This window comes from Carica papaya, chromosome 6, assembly GCF_054855325.1.
Source record: "Carica papaya isolate Zhongbai chromosome 6, ASM5485532v1, whole genome shotgun sequence".
In the NCBI taxonomy this organism is placed as follows: domain Eukaryota; kingdom Viridiplantae; phylum Streptophyta; class Magnoliopsida; order Brassicales; family Caricaceae; genus Carica; species Carica papaya.
The window spans coordinates 32,937,698-32,949,626 of record NC_142314.1 but is presented as its reverse complement, the minus strand read 5'-3'; the positions used below and the strand labels follow the sequence as shown (position 1 = coordinate 32,949,626).

Sequence of the window (11,929 nt, the reverse complement as noted above, 5' to 3'; positions counted from 1 at the left end):
CTTAACAGTTATTATATCTCGATTGTTAATAAATTTTAATTGATTAATTTCTTAATTAAGTATTAATTTATATTAATTTTTTTAATTATCAGTTAAATAATATTAATCAGTTGAGATTTTAATATTTATTATATTAATTTTTGTAAAACGATATCCAAATTCATCATTATAGTACTTATTTGAACCAGTACACTTGGCAGATGAGTTCAAATCACACCACTTTTAAAATGTTTTGTAATTTTATTGACTAAATTTCATTGAAATTAAAAATTTTTCACTTAAAAATTTAGGCACGAGTTGCAATCCAACTACCCCAAACTACACCGTTTTAGTCCAAACTGCACCGTTTTGTTGTTGTTATTATTATTATTATTATTATTATTATTATTATTATTATTTTATTTTTTATTTTCCAAGACAGAAAACCCAATCTAAAACCTCTGAGAAAAACCTCCCTTGACCAACATGGCGCTATCGTCTCCTTCGTTCCATCTTCCACTCCAGCCCCTCATTACTCATCCTAAACTGCACTGTTTTAGGCCTTTCAACTCTACAAGCTTTGCTTTCATCAATGGCGCATTCGCTGCCACGTTACGTTTACCAGCAATCTCTGCCCAAGCCAAAACCAGAGCCGAAAAGGAAGCTGCTTCACTGCTCCCCATAACCATCAGACGCAGAGAAGATGAAGAGGATGAGGTCGACACCGTAAATATCGCAGAAGATGTCACTCAGGTCTTGTTCTTTCTTTCTCTGCCGTTCTGTACTTTCATGTACTTTACTTATTAGCATCCCTTTTGTTCATCTTCATTGAGGTTTTCTTAGAAGAGACTGGAATATTTGGAAGAATGGGAACTGGAAGGAGACTAGAACCCCGGGGAGGCTGGAGGTTGCAACTGATTGAACCTTGTAGAAGAGAGTCCCTTGTCGAAAATGTCAGTTAATTGATTTTGACTGATAACATATACTACCACCAATTGTTCTGCCTGTACTTTTTCTTTAACAAAGTAAATATCCAGTTTAATATGCTTAGATTGTGATTAACCCAATTAGAAACCATATAAGTACTTCTGACATTGTCATTATAACATAGGAGCTCTGGATGACGTACAATAAAGCTCCTGGAGCTTGTTTTGTGAACATGATCAATTAGAAACTGCAGTAGCAACAGTACTACATTAGGCCTCAACACTGGAGCAAAAACTGTTGTCTGTTTCCTAGAACACCAAGAGACCATATTTGTACCAAGAAAAATGCATTAGCTCATGGTGGAGCAATGGATGTTTAGAACATCTTGCGCAATCTGCATCTGAGTATCCTACTAAATGCATAGGGGAGTCTAAATAAAGCTGAAAGAGCATATATGAAGTATCCCTTATGTAGCCTCACATCCTTTTTACATCCTCAAAAGATCTTGGCGAGGTTTATGTATGTTTTAGCAAGCTTGATTCTCACAAAGAAGATGTAGAGACGACCCTTTTGCATCCTAAAATGGTCTTCACGAGGTTCATGTATGTAGTAGCAAGCTTGATTATAGCGAAGGAGATGGAGGGGTGAGTCAGGGTAAGATGTTGTAAAGCTCCAATAATACGACAGTATGAATTAACGTATGAAAGTAGGGAACTATAGCCTTACCAATCCGACCACAAGACTGGACACGAGTAGCAAAGGGACCTCCTTATTGTGAGAAACTTGGATACCCAAGAAATATAAAGGGTACTCAGATCAATCATTGAAAGCTCTTTTTTCAAGTTGATAAGAAAAATACCAAGTTACTAGAAGAAGCAGATAGGATAATTTTTTTTTGAACAAAAAGCAGATAGGATAGTATCATGAACATAAAACAGCATCATGTTTTCCATGTAAGGAGTCGACGAAGGGAAGTAACGTGGGTTTCCATGTAAAGGATCTACTCAAGTCACTTCAATAAAATTATTCTCCAATGAGCACTTACACCATTCAGTCTTATATCAAATTTACAAGTGATTAATAAGATCAGTGACATTACTACTAAGACATAGAGTAAGTACAAATCTAAATTAGATGAATGTATCTCATGTTTGTTATCTTATGACTGAGAACATTTTAAAGAGTACAAAACGATGTCTACATTATTGTGATCCCTATCACAATCCTAACTTCTTTCAAATTGTCGTAAGTACTTTTATCATGTTAAAATGTAAAAATTGAGTAAATACATTCATACAAATGAGCAACTTCTGGTAAAAGAGAATACTTTTTTATTATTATTGTTTACCAATGAATAAAATCATTACATAACCAGGCTCTATTGCATTTGTTTGCAACCTTTTTAAGAGCATCTTACTATTGGGAGAAGAGATTATTTGGGTGGGGGGTGGCGCAGGGGGAAGCCTAGAAGGGAAAGAGACTAGAAGAGAAATATTCAGCTCTATGATTAATATGCAGTGAGAAGGTTGCTGACAACCTAATAGCATGCAATTACAAGGAAATGCAATGAAGCGCAGCTCAGTATCTCAGGAAAGGCCAGGCTGCTTGTGAGCTAGGCACCTGAGCTCAGTACCTTGCAGCTTGGGAAGCGTCCCATATATTCTTACTCCCCTGAAATGTATGTTTACAAAGGCCTGTTGTTACCCTAATATCTAACCTGACAAAATTGTGCTTTCCTTCTTGTCAATTAAAGTATGCTGACCATGGGCGCCCAAGGTGATTAACTGCCCATTGCATGGTCCTGCATCCACAATTCTTAAAAATTTCCAAACAATATATCAAACAGTTGAAAGCCACTGTATCTTGATATCCTGTCACAGAGCTAAAGCCAAGATATTAATAACATAAGTAACACATTGCATTCCCCAGAACACCCTCTACCAGTGTCGGGCACTATGACTGGTAGCCATGTCTACCAAAGTGCATGAGGGCAGATTCTTTTTTGTTATTTTGAATGAAGATGGTGGACTAATTTTATTATAAACAAGAATGCAAGTTGTTCAAAGTTTTTACTGATTGTAGTATTTTTGGAACTTTATACAGTTGATTGGAAGAACACCAATGGTATATCTCAACAAAGTAACAGAGGGCTGTCAGGCAAACATTGCTGCAAAACTTGAATCTATGGAACCCTGTCGGAGTGTGAAGGATAGGTAATAATACCGTAGTGGTTAAAGTTTTGCTATTAATTATGATCTGTGATTATTTTCATAGCCTTTTATTTAACATGTCTAGGATTTCATTTTTGAACAGTTTATCAGGTATCTTTTGATAGAACATTGAGATGTTGTAGTAAATAATGTTATTTCATTAAAGTTTATAAATAAGGTCCCATACTCAACTGGTAGTGAGTGACCTTATTGCCTGCAATAGCATACTAGTGGCAACTGTTTATGCCTTCCTCAAAAAGGACGTGGCAAATAACTGATGATTCCTTTTTCTAATTGGTTCACTTTATAGGATTGGTCTGAGCATGATATCTGAGGGGGAGGAAAGTGGAGCAATAATTCCTGGGAAGGTTGATCATATAACTGTGTTATTATTTTTCTAACTATGAATTGTGTGATCACATGCTTCCACTGTTATTTCTCTGAATATGCATTGTGTTTCATATTTTGTAGATCTAGTCATCTTTTTTTGTTCTCTGCAGTCTATAATAGTGGAACCAACAAGTGGAAATACTGGGCTGGGAATTGCTTTTGTTGCAGCAGCTAAAGGATACAAGGTTATAGTCACTATGCCAGCTTCCATAGATGTTGAAAGAAGGATACTTTTACGTGCATTTGGAGCAGAAATAGTACTTACTGATGCAGAGAAAGGTCTGAAAGGGGCTGTTGATAAAGCTGAAGAAATTGTTCTGAACACTCCAAATGCATACATGTTTCAGCAGTTTGACAATATGGCAAATACAAAGGTAATGTACGATTAACTTTATCAAAGCTGAATGTATTGAATGCCAAACTTGAATCATGTTTTTCCGTAGTGATATTGGTTGTTAAGATTTTCTTTATTTTGCAGATCCACTTTGAAACTACAGGAAAAGAAATATGGGAGGACACTCTGGGTAATGTTGATATATTTGTTGCTGGAATTGGAACTGGTGGTACTGTTACAGGTGCTGGGAGTTACTTGAAAATACTGAATAAAGACATAAAGGTTTCTTCTTGTTTTGATTTCTTCTAGTTCGCGGTCTTATTTCAATTTCTTAGTTTTTACCTGTCTTTAAGACTTCAACAGTTCTCACTGTTGTAAAGATACTCATGTAATGGACATTAATAATAAGTTACAGTTGTCATCTGTTTAACTACTGGTATAGACTAAGAGAGATACATAGGATCGTGCTTGTCTATATGAGTATGCTGACAGGCAAAATTTCCAATATGTGGCTGATCCTTTCCTTTTTCTTCAAAAAAAGGCATCCTGTTTTTTGGGCCCCTTGGAGGCTTGTGAAGTCTATAGGCTACAAAAAGGGGCACTAACCCTCTAACCTTTCATTACTGTGTACCATTCTGGATGACAGCGTTTTAATTCTTTTCTTGGCATATGTATATGTATATATTAACATATATTTCTCAGGTAGTCGGTGTGGAACCTGCAGAGAGGAGTGTAATATCTGGAGACAAACCAGGTAATGCACATTGGTTTTTTTTTTTTCCTTTTGAAAAAATAATTTAATTTATAAGTTATTGCATGATTTCTTTTTCTGTTCTTTTTTTTTTCTTTTGCATTTCTGCTTGATGACAGTTGTGTGATCTAGTTGCTAACAGATTGCAGAATTTGGATGCAGGTTATATACCAAGCATCTTGAATGTCAAATTACTCGATGAGGTTATTAAGGTTGTAAAGCAAAAAGAATTTCTTTATTTTTCCTGATTTACTTTGTGAAAATTCTATTTAAGACTTTCCTAAGGTTCCCAGTATCCTGTCAGAATAATCTTGATGGTTGACAATATTGAGGTTGCATCATATATACTGAACTCTGGGGAGTTGATCTTATAGTTCTATGATAGGGAGTATAATAGACATAGAACAGTTGCAAGCATTTTATGTATTTTCATTAATACTCTAGTAGTTTAGAAATTTAGAAAACATTAACATTTTTTTCTTTGGATGTGGGAGTTGTTCAGTATGAGAACTTACCAGGGTAATATTATGGCCTTTTCTTGTCCTAAACAATATTTATTATCAATTTTGGCTATAAAAACCTTGGGCAGAATTTCAGTAAAAGTTTTCTATTTTGGTACCTAAGTAGTTGGTTACCGGTGAAAAAATCGGAGAGTTATTCCTTAATAATCTCTCACTTCCACACTCAAGATATCAAAGAATACTCTATTATTAGCCTTTACCTCTCTATAAACAATAGACTATGAAGGAAGCAAACCATGCAATTGGGAAGTTGCCTCTGATAAAGGCTAAGAGCTATTTAGAGGGTGTTTTCGCCCACAAGCTAGTCATTCCCTTCTGCCGCTTCTGTGATGGAGTTCGACAAACTGTATAGGCTAAGAATGACATTCAGATGCACAAGCTCACTTGCCAATTAAATCTGCAAAATTTATTCTGGTCTACTTAAGAAGTGCCAGAATAACACAGAGGTGAATGATTTGCATGTTGATTCTCTTCATGCATCTCACATCCTAGTGAATGAAGCCTAAAAGCAGATGCATTTTGTAAACCAGCAGTTGAGCACCTTTATCCTACTTTGAGGACAAGGACATTTTTAATGGGAAAGTTATGCCAGGGACGATAATGAAAATAAAGCAACAACTGAAAGTATTTTAGTATTTAAAATACCAGCTGTTTTTTCTTCCTTAGATGCGGAGGGGTTCAGTTGCTTCCAAGTATTTTAAGAACAGCAGCAATTGTTTTTCCTTGGGTATGGGATTTGTTCTGCTGTGAGAAGTTACCACGGTTGTCTTATGTCCTTATGTTGTCCTGAAAAATGCATTTGTTATCAGTTCTGGCAATAAATGCATTGGATAGAATTTCAGAAGAAGTTTTTGAGTTTCTTTTTTCTTTTTTACTCAAGGAGATCATTGGATTCTCTTTAACAAGCCCAACTTTTTAGGAAATTTTGGTTAGAAAGGGGAAGATTGCAGAAGCATTCTACAATTTCTTTTTCTGCTATTTTCTATTTTAAAGTTCTATAACCAGATTCAGGCTAAGGAACGTGTTATTCCAATTTCAGATCTGTCATTTGGAATCTGTACAGGCATGTGGATGCTGGTGCATGAGTGTAATCCATTTGGAATCAGTAGCCAAGATGACATTACTTGACCATGAGCATGTCTCATGTGAGGCATACCTTTGTTAGCTTAGGAGATCTTCTTGTTTTTACAGTTTAGTATGCATGGAGTATCTATGGTATAACTTTAAGTTACTAAATGTTAAAGTGGATTAACAGCTCAACTTTATATATAGGTGCTTTGTTTTCATTTTAGGTCATTAATGGACATCTAACTCTGAAAACAGTTGAGATTTATGTGTGCTTTCTGATAGCTTTGAGTTTTTTCTATACTAATAATTTTGTTAGCATAAATTGTAGGTTACTAATGTCGAAGCTGTTGAAATGGCAAGAAGACTAGCTTTGGAGGAAGGCTTGCTGGTAAAATATATAAAATTGTCCATTTTCTCTCTAAATTTCCTGCTAAAAGTTCTCTTTGGCTAGTAATTAGGTCACTTCTCCTATCTAAAATTATGTACTTTTGGTTCCCAATTGAGTTTTCTTACCTGCACAGAAAAATGCAATTCTTCATCATTTATTAATTAACTCTCTTTCCTGTCTCATGCTTTACTGGCTATGAAAACGTAACTGCTTTGTTGATGACCCTTGAAAACATTTCCTTTTTCTTAAATGTGAAATACGGTCGCATTTACTCCATCCTTGTTTCTAGGTTGGTATCTCATCTGGTGCTGCTGCAGTTGCTGCGATCAGCTTAGCTAGAAGGCCTGAAAATGCTGGAAAGCTGGTTGTGGTGAGGATGTGCCTGCTTTATTTTATCTTATTGGTTTTTCTAGTCCAAAAATATTTTGAGTTAAGGACATCAAATAAATTCTATAATACTTAGAAATTATCTCATTAGGGTATCTACACGTGGCAATAAGAGAAAGAATTGATAGCCTCTTGCTGATGTGCAAAACTTAATCAGTTAATTTCTCTTTATTTGTTGCTTGTTCTTTTTCTTTATATACGAGAGTTGGTTATTTCTGATGGGAAGTTTCCTACTGTGTACCGATATATTTACAGTAATGTTATATGTACAAAAGTTTATCCAAAAAGTCAGTAACAAGCTGATGTGAAATATAAGTGAACGGTCCATGCTAAGAAAAGTATTTATTTTTTTCCATAAATATCAGCTACTTCGTCAGTTTAAACAAAAAGTATTTTAAAAGTCTTTTTTATGTTCAACATCTCTCTAGTTTTATGTTCTTATCTTCTCCAAGAATGTTTTAATTTTTTCATTTGCCTCAACTGCCAAATCAATTCGTCAAAAAATTTGTAATAGTCTTTTTTATGTGAAACATTTCTCTAGTTTTATGTCCTCATCTTCTCCAAGAATGTGAAATTTATCATCAGTTCTGGCAATAAAAGTATTGCATAATATTTTTCAAAGTGTTTGAGTACTTCTTATCGAAGGAGATTGTTGCGTTCTCTTTTAATGAGGCCAAATTTTTCTAGTCAAAATAGGTCAGGAAGAAAGAATATCAAAAAAGCATTTTGCTATTTCTTTTATGATTTTCTGTTCAAAGACCTCTAACTAGATCCAAGTCTAAGGAACATAGCAATTTGGTGTTGGAGCAGTTGTTTATGGGGGAAGTAATCTCTTTTCAACAACTATTTAAAGCCTTCCTGAAGTTGTATCAGGAAAGATTGTGACACAGGTTTGCTTAGAACAGGAATAAGATTGCATTGTTGTTGCAACAAAGGGACCCTTGGATGGGACAGCCCCCCTTTGTTCCTTTTTTTTTTTATAAATAAACAGCCCCCTTTTGTTCCTAAACATTCAAATTTAGAATTTCCTCATTTTATACTACAGTTATTAGGCTAGTTGAATGTACATGATCATTTTTTCTATGGCACAATATGCCAAAAGAAGAGAAGATTGGGTTGGCACCTTTTAGGAGATGACTATACACGGTTTTTGAAGTTGGAGACTCCAACCAACAATTTCACAGTAAGGATTTAAGTAACAATACCGCTTAAGGTTTGTTCCACTAATTAGCAAAATTTAAACAGAATGGTTCTCTGGAAGAAACTAATAGCAGTTTGAGCAGTTGGTGGCTCGGGCGAGTTCTCCACATCAAAGTTCAGATTCCTTAAGTGGGTTTCAAGATTATATTGCAATAGAGGTAGAATTACATCAATATCCTGATCTCACCAGTACCATGAGTTGGGGTGCGCCGACACGAGTGGAAAGGAGATCACTGCACTAAGGGGTGCACGTGTTTCCGCATTCCTGAACCAACAATTCTTCTAATTCGTCATTGTTTGTGAAATGTTATCTAGACATAGATGAAAGATAGTAGAATGAAAAGAATTTACGTTAATGGTGATGGAAGACAATAGAATGAAAAGAATTTACTTTAAATTAGGGTTTAGGGTTAATTTAGTAATTAGCACATCTGTTTTGGATTTTTAGAATTAGTTTAGGAGTTTTTACGTTTATTTATGGTACTGACTGTTATATCTTTATTTGGATTAGGGATTAAGCAAAAACTATAAAAATGATAGCTGTAGGAGTATGAAAATCTCAAAGTAATGTGTGTGACGTTCTCAACAATAGTTCTGAGTTAAAAGGTTGTCCACTTAAGAAGGATTGATGGTTCTAAGTTGAAGGTTTATTTGCTTAATTCCTACTTGACTCTCAAGTTCAGGTGCCAACTTGGAGCAGAATCACAGGATTTTCGAAGACTAGTTGCTTCCTTTTCAGTTTCTATGGGAAAGGATGACCCTTTTGATGACCCTTTTGGCTTCTCTATCGGCTAAGGCTAATAGCCACTTTGCTAATATTTCCATTTCTTTGCTACATAGAAATTGGGGGGGTGGGGAGCGGCAATATTATGTTAACTTTTTTCACTTTTTAGCTTTTAGAAGGTTTTAGGAGGATATTTTATTCTCTGGCATTGTGTTTGCTGTCTTTATTTCCTCAATAATATTTCTTTCTTTATCAAAAAAATCTCTAAAAATGTTGTAGTGTATTTGTATCATGTAAAGGTTAAAATCCTTTCGTTCATGCATAATCCTTCACTAATAATGCTCAATAAAACTTGTAATCTAAATCATGTGGGGAATTTAGAAAATGCTTTTGTTTAATAATGCACCATAGTTTTTGGTATTTTCTAGATGCGCGGGTCAAAATGGTAGCATATAGGACAAATTAATTGATATATATTGATGTTATCTGGGTGCATGTATCATTGAAAGATCAATTACATGTGTCATTAATTGTTTACTCATTATTCATGTGTTTCATTATCAGCCTCATAAGGTTGATTAGTGAAACAAGAGACATAAAATTTTGAGCTTCAAGTGTTGAGATTGAAAAGCACTTAGTTCCTATTGGTTAGTGCTAAATTGGATCCCAGAGATAAGTTGCTAATTCCCTTGCACATGGAGGCTCTGATTATCTTTAACAAGTGTCTTTGTGTCTCTTCACTAGTTTGATATTATTTTCATATATACGTATGATCTATTTATTTATGTATTTACATATTGCTGAAATTGAGATGGTTTCAATTTTTCATACCTCTAAGCGTTGATAATGACTCTGAGCCATTTGCAAAATGTATCTGGACTTATCCTTTGTGAAATCATGAGCTAGCAACATTTTAATATTCAAGCCGTTTCTCCCTTTTCATTGACAAACGAGTGGAAGGCAAGATCAGGATAAATTTTAAACAGTAGAAACTGAAACTGCAAAAAACCTTGAAGCATATTGTTCTTTTTTTTTCTTTCTCAATAACGAAGACATTGTTTTTTTTTTTTTTTTTTTTTCTATAAATAGGAGCTTTTCTTCATCCACAAGCAAATGTATGCATGCAATATTCGATATATTAATGTACATTTATAAGTTTTCTTAGTTGAATCATGTACTTATAGCAATGTAATTTTGGGTTTTCTTCAAGTTGCTAAATAAACCTACACTTCATGGTAAAGCTTATATACTTTCTGATTGGCTTTGTAATGGCTTTCACATGTCAAAGGTTATATTCCCAAGTTTTGGCGAGCGGTATATTCCCACTGTTCTTTTCCAGTCTATATATGAGGAGGTTCAAAAAATGCAAGGAAGATAGCCTGAAATATATTCCGGGACCATTCACAGTTTTACAGAATTTTGCATGTCCTCGTATTTTCAAGTGGAAAGCAGCTGTAGTTGATAAGTGAGTTTATTTTTATTAGTAATTCATGCAGTTAAACTTGCTAGGTAAAAATTATTTGTTTATTTTTTTTCAGGTGCAACTCTCATATCAAGGCATATGACCTGGGATTAAACTTTTGATTGATTGCAAGAGATCAGCAGAATTTTTTTATCAGAGAAGTTGTTTCTGCAAGGGTTTGTTCTAGACAGGTGATTGTGGCTTGCATGAATTGCCTCTCAATCCTCATTTTGTCATCATCCTGTGCCCAAAGGTATCAAATTTGATCTTCAAGCGTGGACATTATGGTTTTGAATCCAATAGATTAGGCGGTAGGATCACTTAAAGTTTCCCAACTTTTTTAATTAATCTCTTGGATGGGAAGAGGCTAGAAACCAAGGGGTAGAGTTTAAAGTTGATAGTTGGAAATCTAAATTGATTAGATTTTCTTTTAAAGAACTCGTGTTATCTTAATTCAGTTATATTCATAAAAAAAAAAATATATAAATTTAAAACTTGTATTCTACATTGACAATAGAAGGATGTCATAAGGAAATGGACTGGCATGTTGCATGTGTGTAGAGCTTCTTGTCTCTGTCTATAACAAGCTTGGTTAATGTATTTTGAATCTTTCACGTATTTGGTGAAGATTGACTGACCATAGTCATTGGCATAGTAGTCATTGTTCTATCATAGATTCCAATAGTATTCTTTTAAATAAAAGTATATACGGCTATTCTGTTCTGAAAAAACTTAATTATTCGTTTTCAAATATGGGTTTTTTTCTTTCCGAAAAGAAAAAGGAAATGTTTTACAACTCATTGTGCCTTAGATTCTTAGCTTGATATTGGAAACTCTTGTATGATTGAACTTTATGAAGAGAAAATGCAAGATGAAGAAATATAAGTAGAAATATCTAGGTTTAAATTGTGGTGTAGACCGTTCCCATTCATTTGGTTTATATCTTGGTTCATGACTAATAAGGCACCGTCCATGACTAGTAAGCCATGGTAGTGAATGCTGATTGTGATAGGGAAGTAGGCCATTGAGTATAATTGTGATATTGATATGGGCCTTGTTCAGGAGATATTCGGTCACCGAGTTCACATGTATTCGGAAAAAAACTCTGGAATTCTCATGGGCTTGGCTCACAATTCTCACCTTTCATATATATAAACATATGTGTGTGTGTGTGTGTGTATACACGTGCATATGTTTATCTATATGTATTTGTAAGATCATCATTCATAGCCTTCATTTAAATTCTTAGCAATGACAGTTCTTTAGTATGTTGGAAGAAGTTAGGGGTTGGAGGTTAGCTGTTGCTTCATCATGTTTAAAGAAAAATCTTATGCTCTTGATTTTCTTTGGTTCTCAGTAACAAGTCTATCTCTTGATCTCGAACCTGGTTTTAAGTTAAATCTTTCTACACACTAACAAAAATGATGATTAGTTCAGTTATGATATATTTAGTTCAAATATATATATATATATTATATTCACTCAGTTTTTTAGATTTTAATTATATGATATTTAGAAAATCATAATATATATATATTTGTCAAATTCATAGAAATCATTAAATATTAATCATAAAACATCTCCAAAT

The 11,929-nt window shown here is 34.3% G+C and overlaps 1 protein-coding gene across 2 annotated transcripts; it reads left to right on the top strand.

The window, feature by feature from the left end:
* Nucleotides 1-411: 411 nt before the first annotated feature.
* LOC110812851 (S-sulfo-L-cysteine synthase (O-acetyl-L-serine-dependent), chloroplastic) lies at nucleotides 412-11,010 on the top strand. Of its 2 annotated transcripts, none has more exons than XM_088222521.1 (11): nucleotides 412-732; nucleotides 3,010-3,119; nucleotides 3,427-3,484; nucleotides 3,617-3,880; nucleotides 3,985-4,122; nucleotides 4,543-4,594; nucleotides 4,754-4,803; nucleotides 6,509-6,568; nucleotides 6,858-6,938; nucleotides 10,168-10,344; nucleotides 10,418-11,010. In XM_088222521.1, the coding sequence occupies exons 1-10, from the start codon at nucleotides 466-468 to the stop codon at nucleotides 10,255-10,257; spliced, it is 1,170 nt and encodes a 389-aa protein (XP_088078647.1). In that variant the 5' UTR covers nucleotides 412-465; the 3' UTR covers nucleotides 10,258-10,344; nucleotides 10,418-11,010. The 2 variants fall into 2 exon arrangements, with proteins under 2 accessions (XP_088078647.1, XP_088078646.1); XM_088222520.1 differs by lacking the exon at nucleotides 412-732 and adding an exon at nucleotides 813-932.
* Nucleotides 11,011-11,929: the final 919 nt, after the last annotated feature.

Excerpts from the sequence above, each read along its gene's own strand:
- LOC110812851 (XM_088222521.1), top strand. The coding sequence starts at position 466 with ATGGCGCTATCGTCTCCTTCGTTCCATCTTCCACTCCAGCCCCTCATT. Across the intron at positions 3,485-3,616 it reads GAGCAATAATTCCTGGGAAG|TCTATAATAGTGGAACCAAC; the intron begins GTTGATCATATA and ends TGTTCTCTGCAG. Across the intron at positions 3,881-3,984 it reads ACAATATGGCAAATACAAAG|ATCCACTTTGAAACTACAGG; the intron begins GTAATGTACGAT and ends TTTATTTTGCAG.